Below are 22,232 nucleotides of genomic sequence, written 5' to 3'. Positions count from 1 at the left end.
TTGAAGCCAACTTGGGGAAGAACTTCCAGGAACCACTATATTGACTTCCAGCGTACTATACCAAGATTACTCCAAAGAAAGTCACTTTTTGTACTATTGCAACTATAAATCACCAAACACCGCATTAATTTAGGGCTGCTTAGTCTATCCAGACAATGGAATACTTCATCCAATAAAACAGTATCCATGGTCTTCATCCAAGAAAAATGTATCCAAGTAGTTCAACAAACAAAGATACGCTCATCTATGGGAAAAAAACCTATTCTTTTTGAAAAATATGCCATATAAGATAGGAAATGTAATTCAATAAATAATTTCAGTGCAACACTTTAGATGGACTCCAAAACCTCATTTGCAATATACATAACTCTGGCAGGGATGAGTAGCCATCAGTTCTTGATTTTGTACAGACTATTCTTCCCAATTGTTGTTTAGTTCATTATATTCACAATTATATCTAAATATGCTCACGTCAATACAGTGCTAATATTCAAATTAGCATTTCCCCAATAAAATTCCTACAAAATAGGAAGTTTAATTCCCAGGCACAAAGTTTAATTTACTTATAGCAGCACCGCAACAGTTATAGCTTCTCAGACCAGGTTAAGCTTCAATCTATAGGAAAGTAATTCAAAATCATATTAAAGCACATTCAAACCCTAAGGTTATGTTATAACTTGGGTAATGAAGGGAAAAAAAAAAAAACTACAAAGGAATTCAATCTTTCTTGCTTGATTATTGAGAAAACCGAGAAGAAACAAAATATATAGCAGATAAATGAACAAAAAAATTATTTTACATGCCATCAACCTCTGAATGTTCTTAATTTCGATCATGTTTGAACATATTTTCACTCCTAACAGTATAGAGAGCAGAGACAATGTAAAATCCATTTCCTTCGAACTTATCTTTTCACTTCCTTTCCTCACACAGAATGCGTAACCCATATGGAGCTTAAAAAAATTCGGAAAGTATAACACAAATTATACAACGACTGCATTGTCGCGTTCAACAATCCAGAGAACGGATACGAATTAAAACAAAAAAGTAGCGAACAATTTTCTCTAAACAAAAGATATCAATTCGTAAACAACACAACGGATGTTATTTTACAACCTTCTTTAGACGAATGGCGCGGACGGCTTCTCTGTCGGAGGTGGAAGAAGAAGATGAGGAAGAGGACCTCCGGCTCCTCCCGCCGCTGCCGACGGCAGTGGTGGTGGTAGTGGTGCAGCACCTGAGCAACAAACGGGAAGAGGGTCGACGTCTGGAGGTTGAAGAAGCGAAGTGGATGAGGTGCTTGAAAGGCTGCGACGACACTCCCCACACCTTCAGCACCTCCATCTCTACTCTCTACTATCTGCTCTCTCCCCCCACCCAAAAATCCTTTTTAGGAATATATTGAAGATGCCTTCCAATTTTCAATTAATTTATATAATTTTTAATAAAATAAAATTATTACATTCATCCCGAAATAGGATAAAAATAATTATAAAATTCGATAATAATCATTCAACCTTCATTATATATTATGGTTCATAGAAAATTTTGAATTCTCATTTGCTTTATGTAGAAACAAGGCATTTTCTTTTTTAAATCCCAACGCATGTTATTAATATAAAGATTAGTATTAAGTACATCGACATTAATTACGCCATTAAGCTTATATAGTTTGTTTATTGGCTCGTGAGTTTTGCTTCTTTTATGAATTTTTAAGTAGGCTCGAAATATTGACTTTAAATGAAATCATAAGAAGCCCGTCAATAGTTTGATTTGGGAAAACTATATATCCCAACTAATAAAATATTTCATTGAAAGTTATTCGCATTGTGTCGGGTGAATGAATTTTGAGTTTTCGATTTTAACATAACTCAATATACTTTTGTATTCCATTTTATCCAAATTCACACAAATTCAGATCTAATTAAAACTTGAAATTCAACCACCCAACACACACATTATGACACTTCGATCCACATGCAATGCATTAGTTTTGCATTTCTATTTTTGTCAAGTAATATTACGAATGATGATTGTAGAGTAAGTAATGTGAGATGTATTTTAAAGATATGTTGTGTTTATTACATATCGACAACTTAAACAAATAAATTAAGTATTAGTACCGCATGATCAAGCTAAAACTAGTACTTTAAAAAGTAAAACATATATTACAAATTTTTGATCGTGGCATGATCAAGACTATGTTTAAGTAAGCCACTATCTACAAAAATGATCTTTACCTATAAAACTAATGCTTGGAAACTCTATGTATATTCTTGAAGATGGAGAAAGACAACCACACATCCATGGCGGGATGAATGGTCTTGTATGTAGATGAAGTGAGATCCCATGATCAATGGGCATATCGTAAGGAATTACTTAAGTGGGGTGCCGGGGGTGCGACCCTTGCCTTGCAATTGGGTGCAACCAAGGGTGCAGGCGAAGGTGCAAGCAGGGCTGGTGGCTAGAGTTATTCCCATGCAAATGGGCATGCATTCCTCCAAGCACGCAGGCATTGCTATTTTTTGATTACTACTACTCTCACTATCATGCTTAGTCGTATCTACAGCATCTGCCATTGTCGTCGTTAACGCAGAGATGGTGACAAAGATGAAGATCCATGGTGATGATGAAGAAGGACATAATCTCCTGATGAGCTGCTTCATCTTCTTTGCCATTCTTCCTTTCCTTCTTTCTTTCTTGTTGCCTTTTCAATTTACTATCCCATTGGGAATGAGAAGGAGATCCCTTTGCAGGATAATTTTTAGTCTTCAATTATGGGTGTGGAGAGGAGCCTCCCAAGTGTAAGGGTGAGGAGGGAAATGAGGACATGCATGATTCAATGGCTTTGCTTAATTAACTAATTAACGTCTCTTTAGTTTTATTTTTTTTCTAAAAGAGAAAATGGATTTTTGTTAATCTAGCTAATGTTAGGATCTTCATGCATGCACGAATTTACTTTTCATGAAAATTTACATGTTAAAATCTTGTATCCTTGTGTTTGGAACATGCATCTCGAGGTTTGAATTTGAATTTTTGTAAATTTAAGCCAAACACATTATAGAATTGTATGAATTTAAATTGTATGGAATTTCTCTTACATTTACATTAATTTAAATCTAAAATTCAAAACCCATGTTCCCAATTACATTTCTTATAATGAGTTATCCATTTTAATGATATTATTGTAAGAATATGTCCCATATGATAAGAGTAATGACATATGATGAGGATAATGAAATGTCACATTTATGGGTTAAATAAAGAGTTTAGCTTTGAGAATAATGTGAGGATTAATTGATGGAAGTGGAAAGGTTTTCCTATATATCTACTCTTATGGGGAGTAGCTAATATATAGTAATCTAATGGAATGAAAAGAAAGAGATATATAGAAATTGTCCTATCTCCACCTTTGCTCTCTTCTCATCAACCCTACTCCCATAAGATCTGGCGAAGTACCGAAAGAGATCAGTGTGAAGCGAAAAAAACGATTTATTCAATTGTTCTTCCCGATTGATATATATCATGAACGATCCCGGTATGTTAATTTATGGCTTTCTTTAATTTTCCGCATCAAAGGTAATATATATGGGAAAATCATGATAATTAAACATCCTATTTCAGTAAAATTATAGCAGAATATTAGATTAAAATCTAACAATTATTTATGTCGAGTTATGTTGATTTTTCCCCTCACGAATCATTTAGTGTGTGCACACAATTGACATCTCAAGATCAATCTATTGTCGATTGTTCCCAAAAAATTAAAACCATCATAATTGCTACTAATTATACATATCACGTTAGCATAAAAAAAATTGGGTTAAAATCAAATAAGTTCATTATTTTTTTTTTAAATTAAAAGTCAGTCTATTACTCTGATTTAATTCCATACGAAACATTCATTAACCATTACATTTAATTGAGTCAATCATTTCATTAATTTGTTTAAAAGAAAACAATGAGTCAAAATCATAAAACCCATTAACTTTCTTCTTTTACCATTCAACCTAAAAAAAAAAGAGGTCAGCCTAGTGCACAAAGCTCTCGCGCATGCGGGTCTGGAGAAGGGGTGGACCACAATGGATCTTTTACAATTCAACCTATTAACCTTAATTCAATATAAAAAATCACTAAGGTAGTGTTTAGGATCATGAAATTTTAGATTTGGATTCGAATTTGTGTGAATTTGAAATAAATTCAATACGATTTTGTATTCCAATTTATTCAAATCCAGACAAATCGAAATACAAGACACGAAACATATGCTTCTAAACACGAGATAAGTATTCACAAGTAGTAAATTTTTACTTATTTTAATGTTGACAAGTCAATTTCATTATCTTCTTCATTATTAACATTCACTTTCACATTACACAATGAGTTTAATTAAATATTTTTAAAAAGTTTGATTAATTTGTAAATAATTTACAAGGACAACCCAGTACACAAAGCTCCCATGTATGTAGGGTCTAGGGAAGGGGCGGACCAAATGGGTCTATAGTATGCAGTCTTTACTTGCATTTTTACAAGAGGAAGAAGATATATCTTATATATTTTCAAATAGTCACATGTCATTGTTCATAATCAATTATTTAAATTCAATCGCATGGAGTTAAAAACTCTTTTTGTTAAAATTTTTACTCAAAAAAATCACTGATTTTCTAACACAAACCTTAAAAATATTTAATAATTATAAACATTTGGGAGAGTTTTATATTTGAAAAATAGTTTAAAATATCTTTGAATAATTTTATTCTTTTAAATCTTGTTTGGAACTTGAAAAAGTTAAGATAAGAAAAAAAATGAATGAATTCATTTTTCATGTTAGATGAAGAAGAAAAGTAAAAAAAATAAAATAAAAAAATATGTTAAATCAATTTAAAATTTTAATTTATACATTATTAGTATTTACTTTTTAAAAATTTATAATTATAGCAAAATAGATTCATATATATAATAATAAATTAATTTTTCTTATATTTTCTCTTTCTGTTTTTCCCCCTCTCTCCGAGTATAATTCCCGAACCAAACGGGCCCTTAGCAAAGTAGGCTTGGTAGGGGGAACTGAAACCGTCTTTTGGGAGTGACGTCGTTTCATGTTTGAACAAACATCGTCAACCCCATTTCCGCAGCGGCGCTGCCCAGGAAATTTCCAAACCGAGGCCCCCCTCCCCGTCGTCTTCTTCTTCTCTTTCACTCTCTCTCCGACTCTCCGTCTGTCCTCTGGTTAAGTAGGAGAGAGAGAGAGAGAGAGAGAGAGAGAGATGGTGTTCAACAGCTTGCTTGTTCTATCGGTGGCGAAGACATCTGCAGACGTATGGCAACAAATAGCATGCATTCCCGACCGCATAAGCCCCGACCAGTTGCTGGATCTCATCTGCTGCTTCCCCTTGCACCAGCTTGGCCGTCTCGCTATCTGCTTCTGCACCTTCTTCTGCTTGCCCCCACCGGACTCCTACTACTATCCCTCCAATTACTATGATTCCGATTCTTCATCCTCCGATTACGACGACGACGACGTTTACTACTACGATTCTCACTCCGATTGATCCATCCATCTCCGCCCCTTCCTGCGTGTACAGTAATTACTTCTCCATCCATCTCCTCTCCTTCTGTATATTTGGCGTGCTTTGCTTTTCTAGATGAATTTGTTGATGTACTCGGCAAATTGTTTGAATTAGCTAACTGCGTGATTGGTACATTTGTATATATGTGGCTGGAATTGGAATTTTTCTGATCAATTCGGATGTTTGTATGTTTTTCGTTCGCTATGTTGCTGTAAGCTATTGAGATTAGAATGTTAGATTGATCTTTGAACTAATAACGACGAATATACTGCAAAACCCCCCATCCGATTTGTCCATCCATAGCCGGCCCTTCAATTTGATGCCCTTTGGTTTTGTAGATCAATTGGTAGCTCAGGTTTACTAGTTGTTGCTTTTGGTAAATTGTTTGGATTGGCAAACTGCGTGTATAGTAGACATTGGAAGTTTTGGATTAATTTTGATGTTTGAATGCTGCTCATTTGTTGACTTGCCATAAGCTATTGAGATTAGATTATTAGATTAGTTATCATGCTTCTGATTCTTCTGATATTCCATTGAAATTTTGATATAGATTTCATGCTTTAGAATTTATGATTGGCTATTTATGAAGATAATGCCCATGGTTAGGAATATTAAGATTTCAATTGAAATGAAATCATTCAATTTTTTGGATTTAAGAAGAATTTAATTAGAAATAAGTAGAGAATACAAAGGAAGGACAGGCTGTCCTCAATAGAAAACTAAAAATTACAGATGAGTCATTGGAGTTCGCTCCCCTTTACATACCATTCAAAGAAACAGTCCTAAAAACACAAGAAGCTATAGCCCAAGGAGAAACTAGTTAAAAATTCTATAATTCCTTTCCTTCCACAAAATGAAAGAGCAGCAAAACTAGCACACTTCCGCCATTGCACTTCGGAATATGGTTGGGAAGGATTTAGGTTTATGAGGAAATTGCAACATCTTAAAGCTAGCTTCAAAAATTGGAACACGGAGGTGTTTGGAGATGTGTGGATCATGAAATCCATATAACTTGGAGAATAGGGGCTGCTTTGAGAGAGTTATGGGTGAGGAGAGCTTCCCTTATGAGTGAACTTAAGAAATGATTTTAAAGGAAGATATTAGTTGGAGGTAGGCCAAAGAGGGGGATTGGAACACAAACTTTTCTCATTTGATTGCTAATGGTTGGTGGAGGAAGAGTGTGATGAAAGAGTGGAAGCTAGCAGAAGGTCTATTCTCACTTGATCCGAGATTTTGAGCATAATAAAAGAAGAGATCACAAGTTTTTTAGGAGCCTTTATTCAGACGATGCTAGTTGTAGGCCTATAATTGAGGGGTTGGATTGGTATCCTATTTCAAGGATAAGGGGCTGTGGTTGGAGAAGGCTTTTGAGCACTATTGGATGTGGTCAAATATGATTTGTTGAATGTTTTTTTGGAATTTTTTGGCGATGGGTTAATTCCTAAAAACATGATTCACTATCATGACTTTAATTTCCAAAAAGGTCGTCCCATCAAGGTTGATGATTTTAAGACCTATTAATTTGAATACGAGTGTGTGTAAGATTGTTGTAGATAGATGAGGGAGGTTTTAGATGATTATTGTATCTAGTTCTTAGTCCCTGATTTTGTTCTATGCACATAGCTAATGAGGCTGTTGAAGATATTAAAAGAAGCAAGAGGGAGAGTTTAACTTTTAAGCTATATTTTTAGAAGGCTTATACAAAGTGAATCGGCTTTTATTGGATATAGTTTTAGATAGGAAGGATTCAAGCCCAATGGTCATCATGCCCTCCCTAGGCCCTTGATGGCGTGGGAACCTTGTGTATAGTGGTGTTATTATTATTATTTTTTTTTCTTAATTAAAGATGGAGTGGTTGGCAAGGATGTCTTTTATTTACTTATTTTTTCAGTAATTGCAAGTGGAGCTTCCAAGGCCTGGTTTTTGGCCTCTAGGGACCAGGTGGGTGAGGAAAGATGATATGTTGCCCCTTTTTTCTTTATTCTTGTGGGTGATGTTTTGAATAGGATGAGGGTGTGGGTAAGGGTCTATCTTTGGGGAATGATGATGCAATTGTTTCACATTTACAATTGCTGTGATACTAATGTTTTTCGTGTTTGGTGATAAAACTTCTTTTTTTGTAATGTTTTTACCATCCTTCAAGTCTTTGAGTTAGTGTTAGGGTTAAAGTGTAATTTGGGTATGTGCGGCTTATTGGCTATAACTTGAGCCGCGACGAAGTTTTGCCTTTTGTTACTCTTGTGGGATGTATATTGGCTTAGTAATTCCTTTGGGTAGGAATTCTTGATCTGTTCAGTTTTGGGGCATAATTATTGCTAAGGTCTCCAAGTGCATAAATGGAAGGAAGAGTGCTCTTTATGTTTTGGGGGTCATATTACTTCAATTCAGCATCTCTCCTGTTTTCCTTTGTATTTCTTGATTTTTAAGGTCCTTGTTGGTGTAGCAGCCAGCTTGGAGAGGATTATGAGGGGTTTCCTTTGATAAAAGTTGGAGGAGAGGAGGGATCATCTTGTGAGTTGGGAGATTGTTGTAGGAGTAAGATTAGAGGGGGCTTGATCTTGGAAATTTGATGTCTAAAAATATTGCAAACTAACTCCCTTTGGCATAAAGTTATCAAAAATAAATTTGGTTTTCATGGGAATGATTGGGATGCTAAAATTGGAAACAAATTTTCTCATAAAAGTGAATGGAAATTTCTCTTGCAAATTTCAACTCTTTTCCTTCCTCATATTGAATATAAAATAGTTGATGGTTCTTGGGTTTTCCTTTAAGAGGATCTTCAAGTCAGAGTCGGGAGGGCAATGCTTTTATTTTGAGTTTCCTTCTTTGTTTTGCATTTCTTTGTGTTTGCATGCTCCAATTTGTCAATTTCTTGTTATTAACGAACATTGTGCCTTACGGGATCTTTTTTATTTTTTTGTGGGAACATTAATGCTAAAGAGCTAGAGGAACTTTATGTCCTTCATTTGTCGTATTTTCTTCAGTCCTTCCAGTAGATACGATATTTGGGTTTCAACTTTTGATGTTTTAAGTTTGTTCTCTTGTAAATATTTCTATCTTTATTTGATTTAGTCCCCAAATTCATTTTCTCTTTCTATTTATTTATTTTTGTGGTGAGCTAAGGTCCGTTTTAAGGTTAAGGCTTTTGCGTGGATGGTCATTCTAAATATAGTTCACACAAACTATCAGTTGTACAAGTACTCTAGAAGGCCCTAGAGTCATGATCACTTGTTTCTTTATCGTGTTGGTCTTTGGAGTCTTTGGAGCAAGTTGTTTGATTTATTTGGTGAGTTGGGTTTTCCCTACCGCATTAGAGGATTTTCTTTCAATCACTTTTAGAGGTTTTGGGAAGAAAAAGGAGCAAGGAATTTATGATGTTGTGCAATTTTGATTACTTTATGGATGATTTGGCTTAAGAGACATGTTCACATTTTCCATGATTGTTATATGACTATTGGTTTGATGTATATAACAAGAAGAAGAAGAAGTCTCAAGTCCCACTAGATGGGGTCGGTTACATGAATCTTTTTCTGCCAATTCATCTAATCAAGAGCATTTTCCTCTGCTAGTTTAAGAGCTACTAAATCCTTTCTCACTACCTCATTTCAAGTTATTTTAGATCTACCTCTACCCCCTTTCATGCTAGAAACAATAACTAGCTCACTTTTCCTCACAGGTGCACTACTTGGCCTGTGTTTCAAATGCCCAAACCATCTAACCGCCCCTCCCTTTATTAGTCTTCAACTGGTGCTATGCCTAGTTTATTGCGTATATGCTTGTTCCTTAATTTATCTTTGAATCTTATGCCACTCATCCACTTTAATATACGCATTTCGACAACTTTTACTTTTTGTACATGTGTTTCTTAGTTGCCCAACATTTTGAACCATAAAAGCATAGCTAGTTTAATAGCCATCTTATAGAACTTTCCTCTTAATTTTAAGGATATTCTACAATCACACAACACATGTAATGCACTCCTCCATTTTACCCAACTAGCTGTATCTCTATGTATTTCATTCTCTTTAATTTCCTCTTCTACTTGCATAATAGATCCAAGATATCGAAATCTATAGTGCTATATTTCTTGATTATCAAGTTTAATCTTTTCTCCAATACTCCCCCTTACGTTATTGAAATTATATTTCATATATTTTGTCATATTCCTACTTATCCTAGAACTAAAGACTCTAAAATGGTTCTCTAAAGTTCTAACTTATATTCCACACCACTCCAACTTTCTTCACTCAAGATAATATCATTGGCAAATAACATACACCAAGTGATCACGTTCTGATATTTTTCGTGAGTTCATTAATCACTAAAACAAAACGATAAGGACTCAAAAAAATAGAACCTTGATGTACACCTATTGTGATTGGAAATTCTCTACATTCCCCTCCTACAGTCCTAGTGCTATTTGTTATTCTATTATACATATCCTTTATGACCTTAATATATCTACTGTAGGCTCTCTTTTTTTCTAAAACCCACCAAAGAACACCCAAAGGTACTCTAACTTAGGATTTCTCTAGGTCAATAAAAGCCATATGCTAGTCCCTCTTCTTTTCCCTATACCTTTCCATTAATCTTCTTAAAAGATAAATAGCTTCTGTTGTTGATCGCTTAGGTGTAAAACCAAATTGATTCTCCAAAACCCTCATTTCTAGTCTTATTCTTTGTTCAATTACCCTTTTTGCATAGTATCATTGTATGACTCATAATCTTAATTCTTCGATAGTTATTATAATTTTGAATGTCGCCTTTGTTTTTGTATAAAGTTATAAACGTGCTTTTCCTTCATTCTTTTGGCATTTTCTTGGTTTTTATAATAGTGTTGAATATATTAGTTAAGCCATGTATTTCCTTTGTCCCTAAACATTTCCAAACTTCAATTGGTATGTTATTTGGTGTAATAGATTTCCCACTTTTCATCTTTTTTAATCGTAACTTCAAGGACTCTAATTTTGCGAATAAATATTTTACTTTTAGTCTTTTCCTCATTTGTCACTTCCTAGCTCAAGCTTTCAATTTTGTCTTCATTAAATAGTTTATCAAAGTATCTCCGTCGCCTCTCTTTTATATATTCTTCTTTAGCTAAGACATTATCATTCTCATCCTTTATACATTTTACATTATCTAAATCTTTGCATCTTCTTTCTCTAGCTCAAGCAAGTTTATAAATGTCTCTTTCTCCTTCTTTTGTATCTAGTCTAGTATATAAAGTATCGTAAGCTCTATATTTAGCTTCACTAATGGCATTTTTTTGCGTTTTTTCTTGGCTCTTTATACTTTTCAAGGTTTTCTATATTTCTACAGCTTTGCCTTGTTTTATACCTTATCCTATATTGTCCAGTCACACTCTTTGATAATTTTATCTTTAAATTTTACTATATTTTCTTCCTTCAAGCTTCACCACCTAGCCCTCTTGTGTTAATTTATGTTACTATTTCTCTTCCATTTTTTAAATGCATATATATATATATATATATATATATATATCTAATACTAGAACTTTATGTTGTGTAGCCAAACTTTCCCCTCGGATAACTTTACAATCCTTACAAGATGATTGTCCCCCTTCCTAGTTAAGAAGAAATCTATTGATTTTTAGTTTGCCCAATCTTGAAAGTTATTAATTGTTCTTCTCTTTTTTAAAGCATGTATTCAATATAACCAAATCTTAAGATATGAAAAAATCTATAATTATATTGTTGGCCTCATTTTTATTTTTATATCCATAGACTCCATATATCCTCTCATAACCTATATTGTCCTTTCCAATGTGTCCATTCAAATCAGTTCATATGGGTATCCCTTGTAAAAAGGCTATCCATATCTTCCCAATATTGTCTTTAAGATTTTCGGCTGAGCCTATTTGGAGAGCCTATGCACTAATGACATTTACTATTTCCAAGCCTAGAGTTATCGCGATTTTAATGATCCTATCTTCTATTCTGTTAACATCTATTGCATTATCTTTTAGTTCTTTGTTTACAATGCTTCCTACCCTATTTTTTTGTTTCTCTTTACTAGTGTACCGAAGTTTAAATCCTGATTTTTCAATTTCTCTAGTTTTTTCGCCTACCCATTTCATCCCTTGAAGGCAGATCAAGTTAATTTTCCTTCTGATCATTGTTTCCACTATTTCCATGCGTTTGCTCGTAAGTATCCCTATATTCAAAGTTGCTAATCTAATCCTAGTTTCTGGTTTGAAGTGAAATAGAATCCTTTGTTTTTTTTTTTTTTTAGCATCCTGGGTTTTCGCCTCTGGATGTTGGTGGTACTACAGTTTCATTGATTCTCAAAGATATTGGATGGTGTTGTAGCTTTTGATTTCTTGTATCTGTTCTGTTTTCTTTTGTTTTGAGCTTTTGTAAGATTTTGGAGGTTTTCTTACTCCTCTATTCTTTTCTCTATAAATGTATTTTTACCTCCCCCCTGCACTCTCTCCTTTAATTGCAAGAGTGCATTGTAAATTTAACCCTAGACTGAATTGTTGGCACTGTATTAAAGTTGTGTACTTGTGCTGCAAATTTGTACCCACATATCCCTGGACTTGAAACTATTGCATAAAATGAGCAGTTGAGCTCTCAAAGAAGTTGGCTGTTACTGCCAGAAATAGAGGACCAGGAGTCATTTGATTTTTCCTTCCTCCCCTCTGCTTCATTGTTGGAGTCTTGCACGGTGGGTATCCTTCCTCCTCTTGCTTGTATCACCACCTGACTCTATAATGGATCACTTAACATTTTCATTTTTATGTGATGCTGCCCATTTTTGCTACTCATAAAGTATGCATAGCTGAACCTAGCCAGAAAGTGGGCACTCTCTTCCCTCGAAACCAATATTGCTCACCAATTCTAACAGATTGAGCTCCGTCAAACCCTTTTTATTGGTTTCCACATGCTTTGAGTTTTATATGCATGTTTAAGCTTCAATATACGAGGTATTAAGGAAAGGCATCAAGGTGGTTCCATTAGAAGCTGAAGCACCAATAAAGAAATAAATGCTCACCAGTCTCGTTAGAGTTAGTACAATCAAGTAAATAAAATATTCATACTGATTGCCTTGTTAGGTCCTATCCTGTAATTACTCAACAAACCATTAGTATTTATCCTGTTAAGAGCCAAGGTACAAGTAAATGCTTTGCTCTTAGAGGGAACTTTCAGTAACTGCGACAAGAAATTGTAGAAAAGCCCCAGACTTAATTTCCACTCTTCCTTTCCACTTTGATCTTTCCAAAAATTCAGTTGTATTTTAATTGCAGTTGAAATTATTCTATTCCATATTTTTTTCAATTTGTCATTGCAAAAGATGGATCCCTGACGTACAATGCTTTGCAGAACCAAGATTGGGTGGTCTTAGTTATACATGATGCCTACTGCCCCCCTAGTTTATCACTGCCGCAGCTATCCTCCCCCTAAGTCCCTGCCACCCCATCTTTCTCACCCCTAGAATATAGAAAACAAGGATGTGATGTAAACAGGAACAAAATGGGATCATCCCCGATAAATATGACATCCAAATGTTTCCATAATTTGTTTGCACATTCCAAGTGCCTGTCACCCTCTGTGCCCCGTCCTCAAACACACAAAAGCAAGAATGCACTGTAATTCTCGACACCCTATAAATTTTTTTACTTGTGCCTCAAATTTTTACCTTCAAGGCTCCTTTAATAAACTATTGTGTAAAATGAGCAGTTGATTCTCAAAGATGTGGGTTGTCACAGTCAGAAAGAGAAGACATGAAAGAATGTCCTTTGATTTTGTCCCACCACCAAGGTCTTAAATTTCGATTTCGACTCAAATTTCGAAGCTCCAAAAGTACGGAAATTTTGACAGAAATTTTGATTTCGATGTCGATTTCGATTTCGATTTTGATTTGAAAAAATAACGGAAACTAGTAGTAAAGCATGGAATTCTTACTTTAGAAATGGTGAACAAACATAAAAATATAAGTTTTAAGACTAATATATTACAAATTAAATACATCTATGTTTTGTATGAGGTGGAAAAGTTGTAAAATAGTATGTGTATCAAACATGTTTGTAAAATAATGTACATTAAACATATTCAGTTAATGCAAATGAAATTCATAAATCATTTAAATATTATTTATTATACAAATATTGATAATTTAGACATGAATGGTTAAATAAAATATTACTATAAGTTTATTTTTTCATATAATTTCAAAAGCACTTGTGATAACCTTTTGTTTCAATAAAATAAATTAAAATAGAAATTTCACTTCACTCTCGAGGTTTCGATAAATTTCAGATGATTCGTTGAGATTTCGGCGGAAATTATGCAAGACGGAAATTGATTGCCATTTCGATTTCGAAGGTGACGGAAATCGGAAATTTCGACAGTTTCGTGGAAATTTAAGACCATGCCCACCACTACTGCATTGTTGGTGTTTTACACCCCTGGTGTTTTCTCTCAACTCTAATGAAAATTATTATGCTTGTAGAACCAGCTGCCTCTATTGTACTTCACTTATCGTCTTCTAGATTTTTGAGTGGTGCTACCCATTTTTCCAACCCATATAAAGTAGGCATTCCTACTTATAATGCAGATACTCACTTTTCTGAACTGAAATATTACTCATTAATACTACAAGATCATTCTAAATCAAACCCTTGTTTTGGTTTCAATGTGCTTTACTTTGCCCATGTGCACCAATAAGGGGTAAAGTGCATGGATTTGGAGTTTACAAATAAATTATATTTATATTGAGGACATGTGCCAATGGGGTTTGAGCCCATGTACAATCGCAGATTATTTACACGCCAAAAAGAGCAGAATATCTAAACTATCATGTATAACCATATCACAATTCCCAGTATACCCAAATGTTTAAAGTTTTTAACCACTCATTCTATCAAGGTTTTGTAGATGGTTGCAAGGTACAAGTATTTCTAGATTTTAGTAACATAAGTACTTGTTGAGATGAATTGTTGGCAGAAAAAGAAGGAAAGAATGATAAATGATTGCCTAAAAATATTACCTTAACGAGTACGTGGTTACGGAGATTTTCTTTATAGGAGAATTCACTTTGGCATAAAGTTATTTGAATTAAATTTGGCATACAAGGAAATGGATGGGATACTAAAGTGTGTTTTAGATCTTCTTGTAAGAGTCCTTGGAGATTATATCTCCGCTGTATCCACTTTTATACCTAATTTCCTAGTACCAAATTTGACGTGGGCAATGGGATATTTGTTTTTGGGAAGAGCCTTGGATAGATAGAAGATTTGGCTCTTTCCATGTTGTTTCCTCGTTTATATTGTCTTTCTTCAATACATAACGGCCCTATTTCTTCCCTTTTGCTTTCTAATGGGGATAATTTTTCTTGGGATTTTAATTTCCATTGATCTTTGAATAATAGAGGTGGAGGAGCTTGAACTTTGTTGAGTTTATTGGAGACTAGTGAGGATGTGAGGAAATGATTGCTGGACTCCTCAGGACAATTTTCTTGAAATTTTTCCTTTTGAGTTCTTGATCTGAGAGAGTATGTCATTTTCTTTCTTTCATATGATTTGGAAGGGCATGGTTCCCTCTGAAATTAAGGCTTGCATTTGGTTGGTTCTTAATAGAGTTAACACTAACAATCTGTTGCAGAGGAGGAGGCCTTCTGAGAATTATCTCCACTTGTGTGTGTTCTTTGCTTTGATAGTTGTGAATATGCCTCGTGTTTGTTTATGTGTTTGTTCTTTCTCTTGGAGGATTTGGAACAAGTTATTTGGCTTATTGTAGACATAGTGTGTTGATTAGGAGTAATCCACCCCCAATAGACAAATTTTGACCATTTAAGATTCATCCAAGCAGCCAATCATATTTATATGCTTTACGTCAGTTATATATGTGTTAGGCATATGTTCTTTGAAACTCATTTTTAGATTTTGCGTGTTTGGTTGTAATAATTGAATAAATTTCTAAAACTAAACTAAAACTAAAAAATATATATATAATAAATAAAATAACTGTAAAGTAGATTTATGTAACGATTGAAATGGGGGTTGATTCATACATTCTATTTGCATTGCATTGTGAAAAGATTATAGAAAGATTATTGAACTTCAAAAGGCAAACAAAATACGTATAAAATGAGGAAATGCTTATATACTGGAAATGCTTATATATTTGTTATAGTATTATAGACTTACTTTACCTATCACCATAACAGAAATGAAAAAAACGAACCTAACTTGAAAATATGTCAGGTTTGAATTTTTGTCCTTGCTCAAGCTTCCTCAATGCTAAGCCAGTGTTCCACATTTTATCATCTTCAATGCTGGGGCCCAGGGGTAGTTTTGGTAATGTTTATGTTGGTAAAAGGTCAGTGATGGTGATGCAGGGGCAGCATCAAGGATCTGCAGCCATGAGAGATAGAAGGGAGGAAGGGGAAGAAGGAAGAGAGGAGAGAGGAGATACATGGCTTTCACACTGTTTATAAGAAAGCTTCTTTACATGAAACTACATGTATACCCCTAAAACTACATTACATTGCAAACATAACCCTAGAATACACAAGTATTGCAAACCAGCCCCCAAATACACATAATACTATATTAATTAAACTAAACACATAAGAAACTACTAACTAAACCCACAATCTCATTTCTTTGTAATTATTCTCCTACAAGGATCTTCCAAATGGCTTGCTTCTTGTCCTACATTAGATGGTCTTTCCAATAATCCAATAGCAACATCACATTTATCAAAGTAGCTTATTCTTTGGTATGACTTGGTTAAATTCTTTTATCATTGGCCTTCTTTCTAGTTTTAATCCTTTACTCCAGATGATAAACTGTAAATAAAGCTTCTAAAGCTTCCCAAAAACTAATGGTGGTTATAGGCTCATTTTGACTAAGGTCTTGAAAATGTACACCCTATATTTCCTTCTTGTTGCTTTCATTTTTTATTTTTTATTTTTTCCAGTTTTGAGTAGTTTGGATTTTTCCGATGGGGACTAATGGAACTAGTTTGGATTTTTCCGATGGGGATTAGCGGACTATTTATACTTGCAGCAGGGTGTTGAATCCTATGGCAGTTTTTGTTAACAGTATAGTGGAGAGTTCCCAGGGGCTACGTAGACATAGTTGCACTGCTCAATCATGTTAAAAAAATTGATCTGCTCTTTTGTTCTATTTTTCTTTCAGTTAGCTCTTTGCATGTGTATAATCTAGGTCTTATTCGTAACACGCACACATTTGGTGAGTTGCTTAGCAGTGCAGAATTAGTTGAACTAGCTGAAAGTGGTAGCCAGCATCAACTCGGAGCTAGGAGATTGATTTATCTGAAGAGGGTATTTAAACAGTAACCTTATGGATCCTCTAAATCACAAAATTTATTGTTTTAATGGTTGATAAGGCACTTTAAGTTCAACTGAAGATGTCATAATCCAATTTGTGACTGATCCATTTAGCAGCATTTTATCAGAAATTTTCACCAAAAGGCAAAAAACACTCATCATTATGCGAGTAATATGCCTAGGATTCCACTGTTGCATCAACTTCTCCATTGATGGTTTTCCTCCCATATTGTCTTGAAGTTGAATCAATGACACTGTTGAATGTAGCCCTCCAAAACTGGCTGGCAGGTGGTTCTTAGGTTTAAACTTTCTTCATAACTTTCTGGTACTCTTGTGTCCTTACCTTTTCTTTTTTATTTTCTTTTCCTTTTTGTTGCTTGTTTTTTTTATGTTCTGAGTGCATATATCCTGCGAAAATGATGCAAAATATGGTGGTGAGAAGACTAACCTACAAGCATTGTAATACATGAGTTATATGCTAAAAGAGAGAAAGCAACTACAAGGATTGTATTTCTGTGCAGCTTTAGGGTCTAAAGATGTTTCCATTTAATAGTGGTGCCGTGGTGGTAGCTGTTTGGCTGTATGTGGTATTTTATGTTTGGTTTGCACAGTAGAATCGGGTAGAAATGAAGTTGTTAATTCCATAGAGATATTTTTACCCAATAATAATCTTGTGCCATTTAAGGCTCCAACATACAAAACTTTGTATTATTCTGCCTAATCTGGAATACAGCTAAAAATTGACTTTACAAAAAAGGGTCCCCAGGCCATAAGTCTCCCCACTTTGTGAGGGTAGGGAGAGTGTCAACTCTTGCTTGGTCCTTTGTCATGGCGTAGCAGTGCCTTGTGTAAGTTAACTTGCTTGGTAGGCTTCTTTAACCTTACAAGTCACATTAATATACCCTCCACTATTGATATGGGATCAGGAATTAGATCACAACCCTCCCTCGCTAAATTGCATGATGCCTTTGTTGTGCCATGTCATTATCTCATATCATGAGCTCAAAGCTTCAATGTTCAACAGGTGGCTCGCGACAAATTTTAACAGTGGTTCACACAACTTAGCGTGGTACTTAAGTCCCACCCACCCCACCTTTTTGTGTGTGTGTGTGCGCGCGCAAGGACTTACACACGCTATTACCCAAAAGTGTACACAACTTTTGGGAACACGAAATGCAATCTAGACTAATGAAATGCAATCCAGAACGTATATTCCTAGAATAGATTACCGAACATAACCATGGGTCCTTCCTATTGCTTTCCAAACTATCCTCTTTAAGAGATATTGGTGCATGGTGGGGCATTCGATTGTTAGGATGATAAATCAGGCATTCCTTTATGGTTTAGTTCTTGATTTTTTGGTTGATACTTTCTTGTTCTTAATCCAAAGTAGAACGACACCTACATAGGTATGTCAATTTTGCCCCTATTAGCCTTTGTAATGTGGTTTTCAAGTTGCTAACCAAGGTGATTCTTAATCATTTGAGGCCTCATTTAAACGAAGTCATTTCTTCTCATGAGAGTAGTTTCATTTGTGTGTGAGGTACCATAGGTAATATCGTTGCTGCCCAAGAAGTTATTCATACAATTAACTTCAATAACTTCTTGGGCAACGAAAGTAGGAGAGGGCTGATGGCTATTGAAATTGATTTGGCAAAAGCTTATCATAGAGTTTATTGGAGATTTCTTCGATAGACTACTTGATTTTGGTTTTCTTGATGGGATAATTCATCTCATTATGAATTGTGTGTTGGGTGTGAGTTTATCCATCTTTTGGAATGGGAAAAGTTTGAGTTTTTCTCCATGTGGAGATTTGAGAACCCCCCCCAAGAAACTCTTTCAATGCACAAACAGAAGAAGATACTTAAATGGTAACATTGTCAATCCTGTTCATCCCAAAATTTATTGTTTTAGTGGTTGGTAGGATAATTTAGGTTCAAAGAACTCATAATCCAACTTGTGACTGATACATTATCAGCATTTTATCAGAACATTTCCCCAGAAAACAAAAACACTCATCATCACTTCAATAATACGTCTAGGCTTCCAGTGTTGTGTCAACTTCTCCACCTCTGAATGTAACCCTCCAAAATTGGCTGGCTGGTGGTGCTTAGTTCTTTAAATTGTCATCATAACTTTCTGAACAAGTACTCTTGTGCCCTCTGCCCTTTCTTTTTCCCTTTGTTTTTTCTTTTCACTTTTTTTGGATGTTCCTATGCATATAGTCCTGCGGGAATTATGCAAATTATGGTGGTGAAAAGAGTGACCAACAGCATTGTAATAGATGATTTGTATGCTTAAAAAGAGAATGCGACTACAAGGATTGTATTTCTGTTCAGCTAGAGATGTTTGCAATTCACCATAGTTGTAGTAGCCCTTGGGCTGTATGTGATTATATCTTTTATGTTTAGCTTGCATAATAGAATAGGGTAGAAATGAAGAGAGATGACAGTTTGGTAGTCATGGGCATAGCATTGTTTCCACACTTTATTCCTAACACTGTTATAAAATTTCAGGCAAAGTCTACCAGTCCAAAATCTTTTGAGCTGGTTGATTATCCCAAAATGCTGAAGTCAAGTGGTTTGATACTAGGCCAATCCAAATTTATCAGATACACAAATACAGAATTTTTTTACAATTAATATGAGATCAAAATTTATTTATTTATTTATTTATTTATTTTTAACGCATCAAAGGTAAGAGGGCAAGAGTCTAGTGTCATGGTATGGACAGCATCATTATGAAGAAGAAAATGAGAAGGGAAGGGGGATACAAAAGTCAAAGAGGGATGCTGGATGACACAGCCAAAAAGGATGGATAATAGAGATTGCACAAAAGGGTCAAATTGTGGGCATGTGATTCAACAGGGGGAAAATAAGTACTAGTGGATCACATGCAACCCATGGACCATCATCTCCACCGTACGATCACTTCTCAAATTCCAAGATTAGCTGTGACACTTCTGTCATCCATGAATACACCCTCCATCCATTTTGGACGACTTTACCAAATCTGTCCAAAATCTCAGATGCCCAATTTGTTTTTTTCACTAGATATGTAAGATGGTAAGTAGGAAGGGAAGGATCATCTAATGAGGCACCGAGCATGAAAGTGCCCACCAGGTGATGACCCCTTGAGGACTAACCATGTGATTAATTAAGAGGCACTGTCTATTGTTAATTAAGAAAATGTTTTTCAGTTCAGGGCTTGTGAAATGTGAACTATGGTTTGTACTTGTTGTGTTGAGTTTTGTATTTTGTCAAAGCATTTTATGTTACATAAGGTTTGAAGTGGGGTTGGTTAGAAAATTTATGGAATAAAATGAGAATGTGGAATTGTCTTGAAGAAAATAATAGACAAAACTAAAAGGTGGAGGATAATAAATAATGAAACAATAACATTAACAGGCAATTATGAATTCCAAATCTTGAATTTAGACTTATAAATTATCCATTAGAGGACTCACCAAAACCATTGATTTGATTTGATTTGATTTGTGAAAACTATCAAACTGATGAAAAACATAAAAAATAAAATAAAATAAAAGCGAAAAAACAAAGAAACAGAGGCCCACGAAAACAAACACACACACACGAAACATGTACGATAAATTATTAAGTTGAGAGAGAGAGAGAGAGAAGGGGGGTGGGGGGGCGGCTTTGCACCAATCACGGGATGACCGTAAAGTGTAAACCCATATGGAGCCCATAACTCCAACCAAAAGCCGAAAGGGTATCTTTGGCCATGCTTCCCTCATTTATACAGAATATCCATATCTATTGAAAATGAAGATAGGCCAACTTTTACTCATTCATTTTTATTTTTTTATGCCAAAAAATAATCACCTCTAGCAACGACGATAGAGACTGCTCTTAAGTTTTCAAAATACTACGGACCTCTTTAAAAATATCATACGTCTTCTTTGAGGTTTGCCGAACAGGCACACCTCCCCCCTAAAAAAATTTATTTTTTTACAAAATGTAAGGGGTGGTTTCTATATTGACAAACAGCAGGAGAAGTTTTTAGAATTTTTATAACTTTTTTTTCGTCAAATGTCAAGAAGATTAGTGTCTGTTATCTTATTTTTATTTTTATTTTTTTGTTTGAAGTGAATGGGGGTTAGCATTAAAATGAAATATAACATAAATGCAAAAGGAGCACAGTGTTCTCTCACCTAGATAATCTACCTAGATAATGGATTCGCTTCTCTACCGTATTATCTCAAATAGAAATCATAGCCCCTAAGAGTCGAATCTTAATCATTTAACCAAAACAGCTTTGAATTTATAGTCTGAGCGACTCTTGAGTTTCCCTTTTTACTTACTACTTTTCTACTTCTGAAATGGTGGGGGAGGGGAGGGCGTGTGGTGGCTAATAGCTATGATCTCTCTCTCTCTCTCTCTCTCTCTCTCTCTCTCTGCATAAGCCGAAATGAGGCCAACCCCTAAATTATGGCTTTCTTTGTCTCCTTCAAACGTGTGGGTACCCCTTTCTCCCTCCCACCCTCCTTCCTTCTTTTCTTTTATTGAGGATTCCTCATCAGGACAGTTAGCCCCCACCCCACAAACTATAATACTCTGTGTATAACCTTTGCTATATATATATATATATATATGCCCAACCCCACAGTCCACTGTTTCAATAAATACAATCTATTCACTATCTATACCCTGCACAGCATTGCATGCATATTCTATTGTGTATGATGGAAATGTTATGGTTTAATAATTATGAGTATTGCCCTTGAAGCAGGCTAGCCCATGTGGCCAACTTCAGTAAATTAAATGAATTCTTGTGCAATTATGTATGTCTGTATATATACACATGTAGCACACTAAGATTTTGCTTTAAAAATAGAATAAAATGGATGTCCAATTGTGAAATTGCATTGAGACAAGTTTGGATCAATAGTAAATTTGTTCTTTTATGATTGGTACGTCATTCTTTTTAGTCCACAAAAATAGTATTTTTATATAAAAATAGTATTAAGACTGCGTACATTGTGTCGGCTCTCTTCCCACCCTCATAAATTAAGGGGCCGGGCGAAGGATAGAAATAAAAGTTATTGTGTAATCTTGCTTATTGACTAATAATAAGGAGAATTGCTATTGCATTATCAATTGGGTGCAATTCATTGCTTGCACTTGTTGAAAATTTAGCCAAGTTTTGAGAAATTAGGGCTTGGGATATTGGGCAAGAGGAAGAGAGAGGTGAGAGGAGAAAGAAGCACATGGAGACAAGAAACTATATATTACGAAAATTCTTAATAATCTATCAAAAGATATTTGATTAGATGCATAAGCCTATAGCAACTTAGAAATTCTATTGATAAAATAACAAAAAATT

General features: G+C 34.8%; 2 protein-coding genes across 4 annotated transcripts in view; one reads left to right on the top strand and one right to left on the bottom strand.

Moving 5' to 3' along the window:
* Nucleotides 1-1,403, bottom strand: part of LOC131147595 (lysine--tRNA ligase, chloroplastic/mitochondrial) — a 36,007-nt gene extending 34,604 nt beyond the window's left edge. Inside the window, exon 1 of the mRNA XM_058097094.1 lies at nucleotides 1,117-1,403. Within this exon, the coding sequence (XP_057953077.1) occupies nucleotides 1,117-1,344 (228 nt within the window). The 5' untranslated portion in view covers nucleotides 1,345-1,403. The remainder of the gene's footprint in view (nucleotides 1-1,116) is intronic.
* Nucleotides 1,404-5,080: 3,677 nt separating this feature from the next.
* LOC131148839 (uncharacterized) lies at nucleotides 5,081-20,124 on the top strand. Of its 3 annotated transcripts, none has more exons than XM_058098775.1 (2): nucleotides 5,081-5,584; nucleotides 19,583-20,124. In XM_058098775.1, exon 1 carries the CDS (start codon nucleotides 5,268-5,270, stop codon nucleotides 5,550-5,552), a length of 285 nt encoding a protein of 94 aa, XP_057954758.1. In that variant the 5' UTR covers nucleotides 5,081-5,267; the 3' UTR covers nucleotides 5,553-5,584; nucleotides 19,583-20,124. The 3 variants fall into 3 exon arrangements, with proteins under 3 accessions (XP_057954758.1, XP_057954757.1, XP_057954756.1); XM_058098774.1 differs by lacking the exon at nucleotides 19,583-20,124 and adding an exon at nucleotides 13,850-14,208 and having other exon boundaries at nucleotides 5,081-5,579; XM_058098773.1 differs by lacking the exon at nucleotides 19,583-20,124 and adding an exon at nucleotides 13,850-14,208.
* The last annotated feature ends 2,108 nt before the right edge of the window (nucleotides 20,125-22,232 follow it).

The sequence above is a fragment of the Malania oleifera genome, chromosome 2 (genome assembly GCF_029873635.1).
Source record: "Malania oleifera isolate guangnan ecotype guangnan chromosome 2, ASM2987363v1, whole genome shotgun sequence".
Classification (NCBI taxonomy): domain Eukaryota; kingdom Viridiplantae; phylum Streptophyta; class Magnoliopsida; order Santalales; family Ximeniaceae; genus Malania; species Malania oleifera.
The sequence above is the reverse complement of the archived record's forward strand: the minus strand, read 5'-3'. Positions and strand labels throughout refer to the sequence as shown.

Excerpts from the sequence above, each read along its gene's own strand:
- LOC131148839 (XM_058098775.1), top strand. The coding sequence starts at position 5,268 with ATGGTGTTCAACAGCTTGCTTGTTCTATCGGTGGCGAAGACATCTGCA.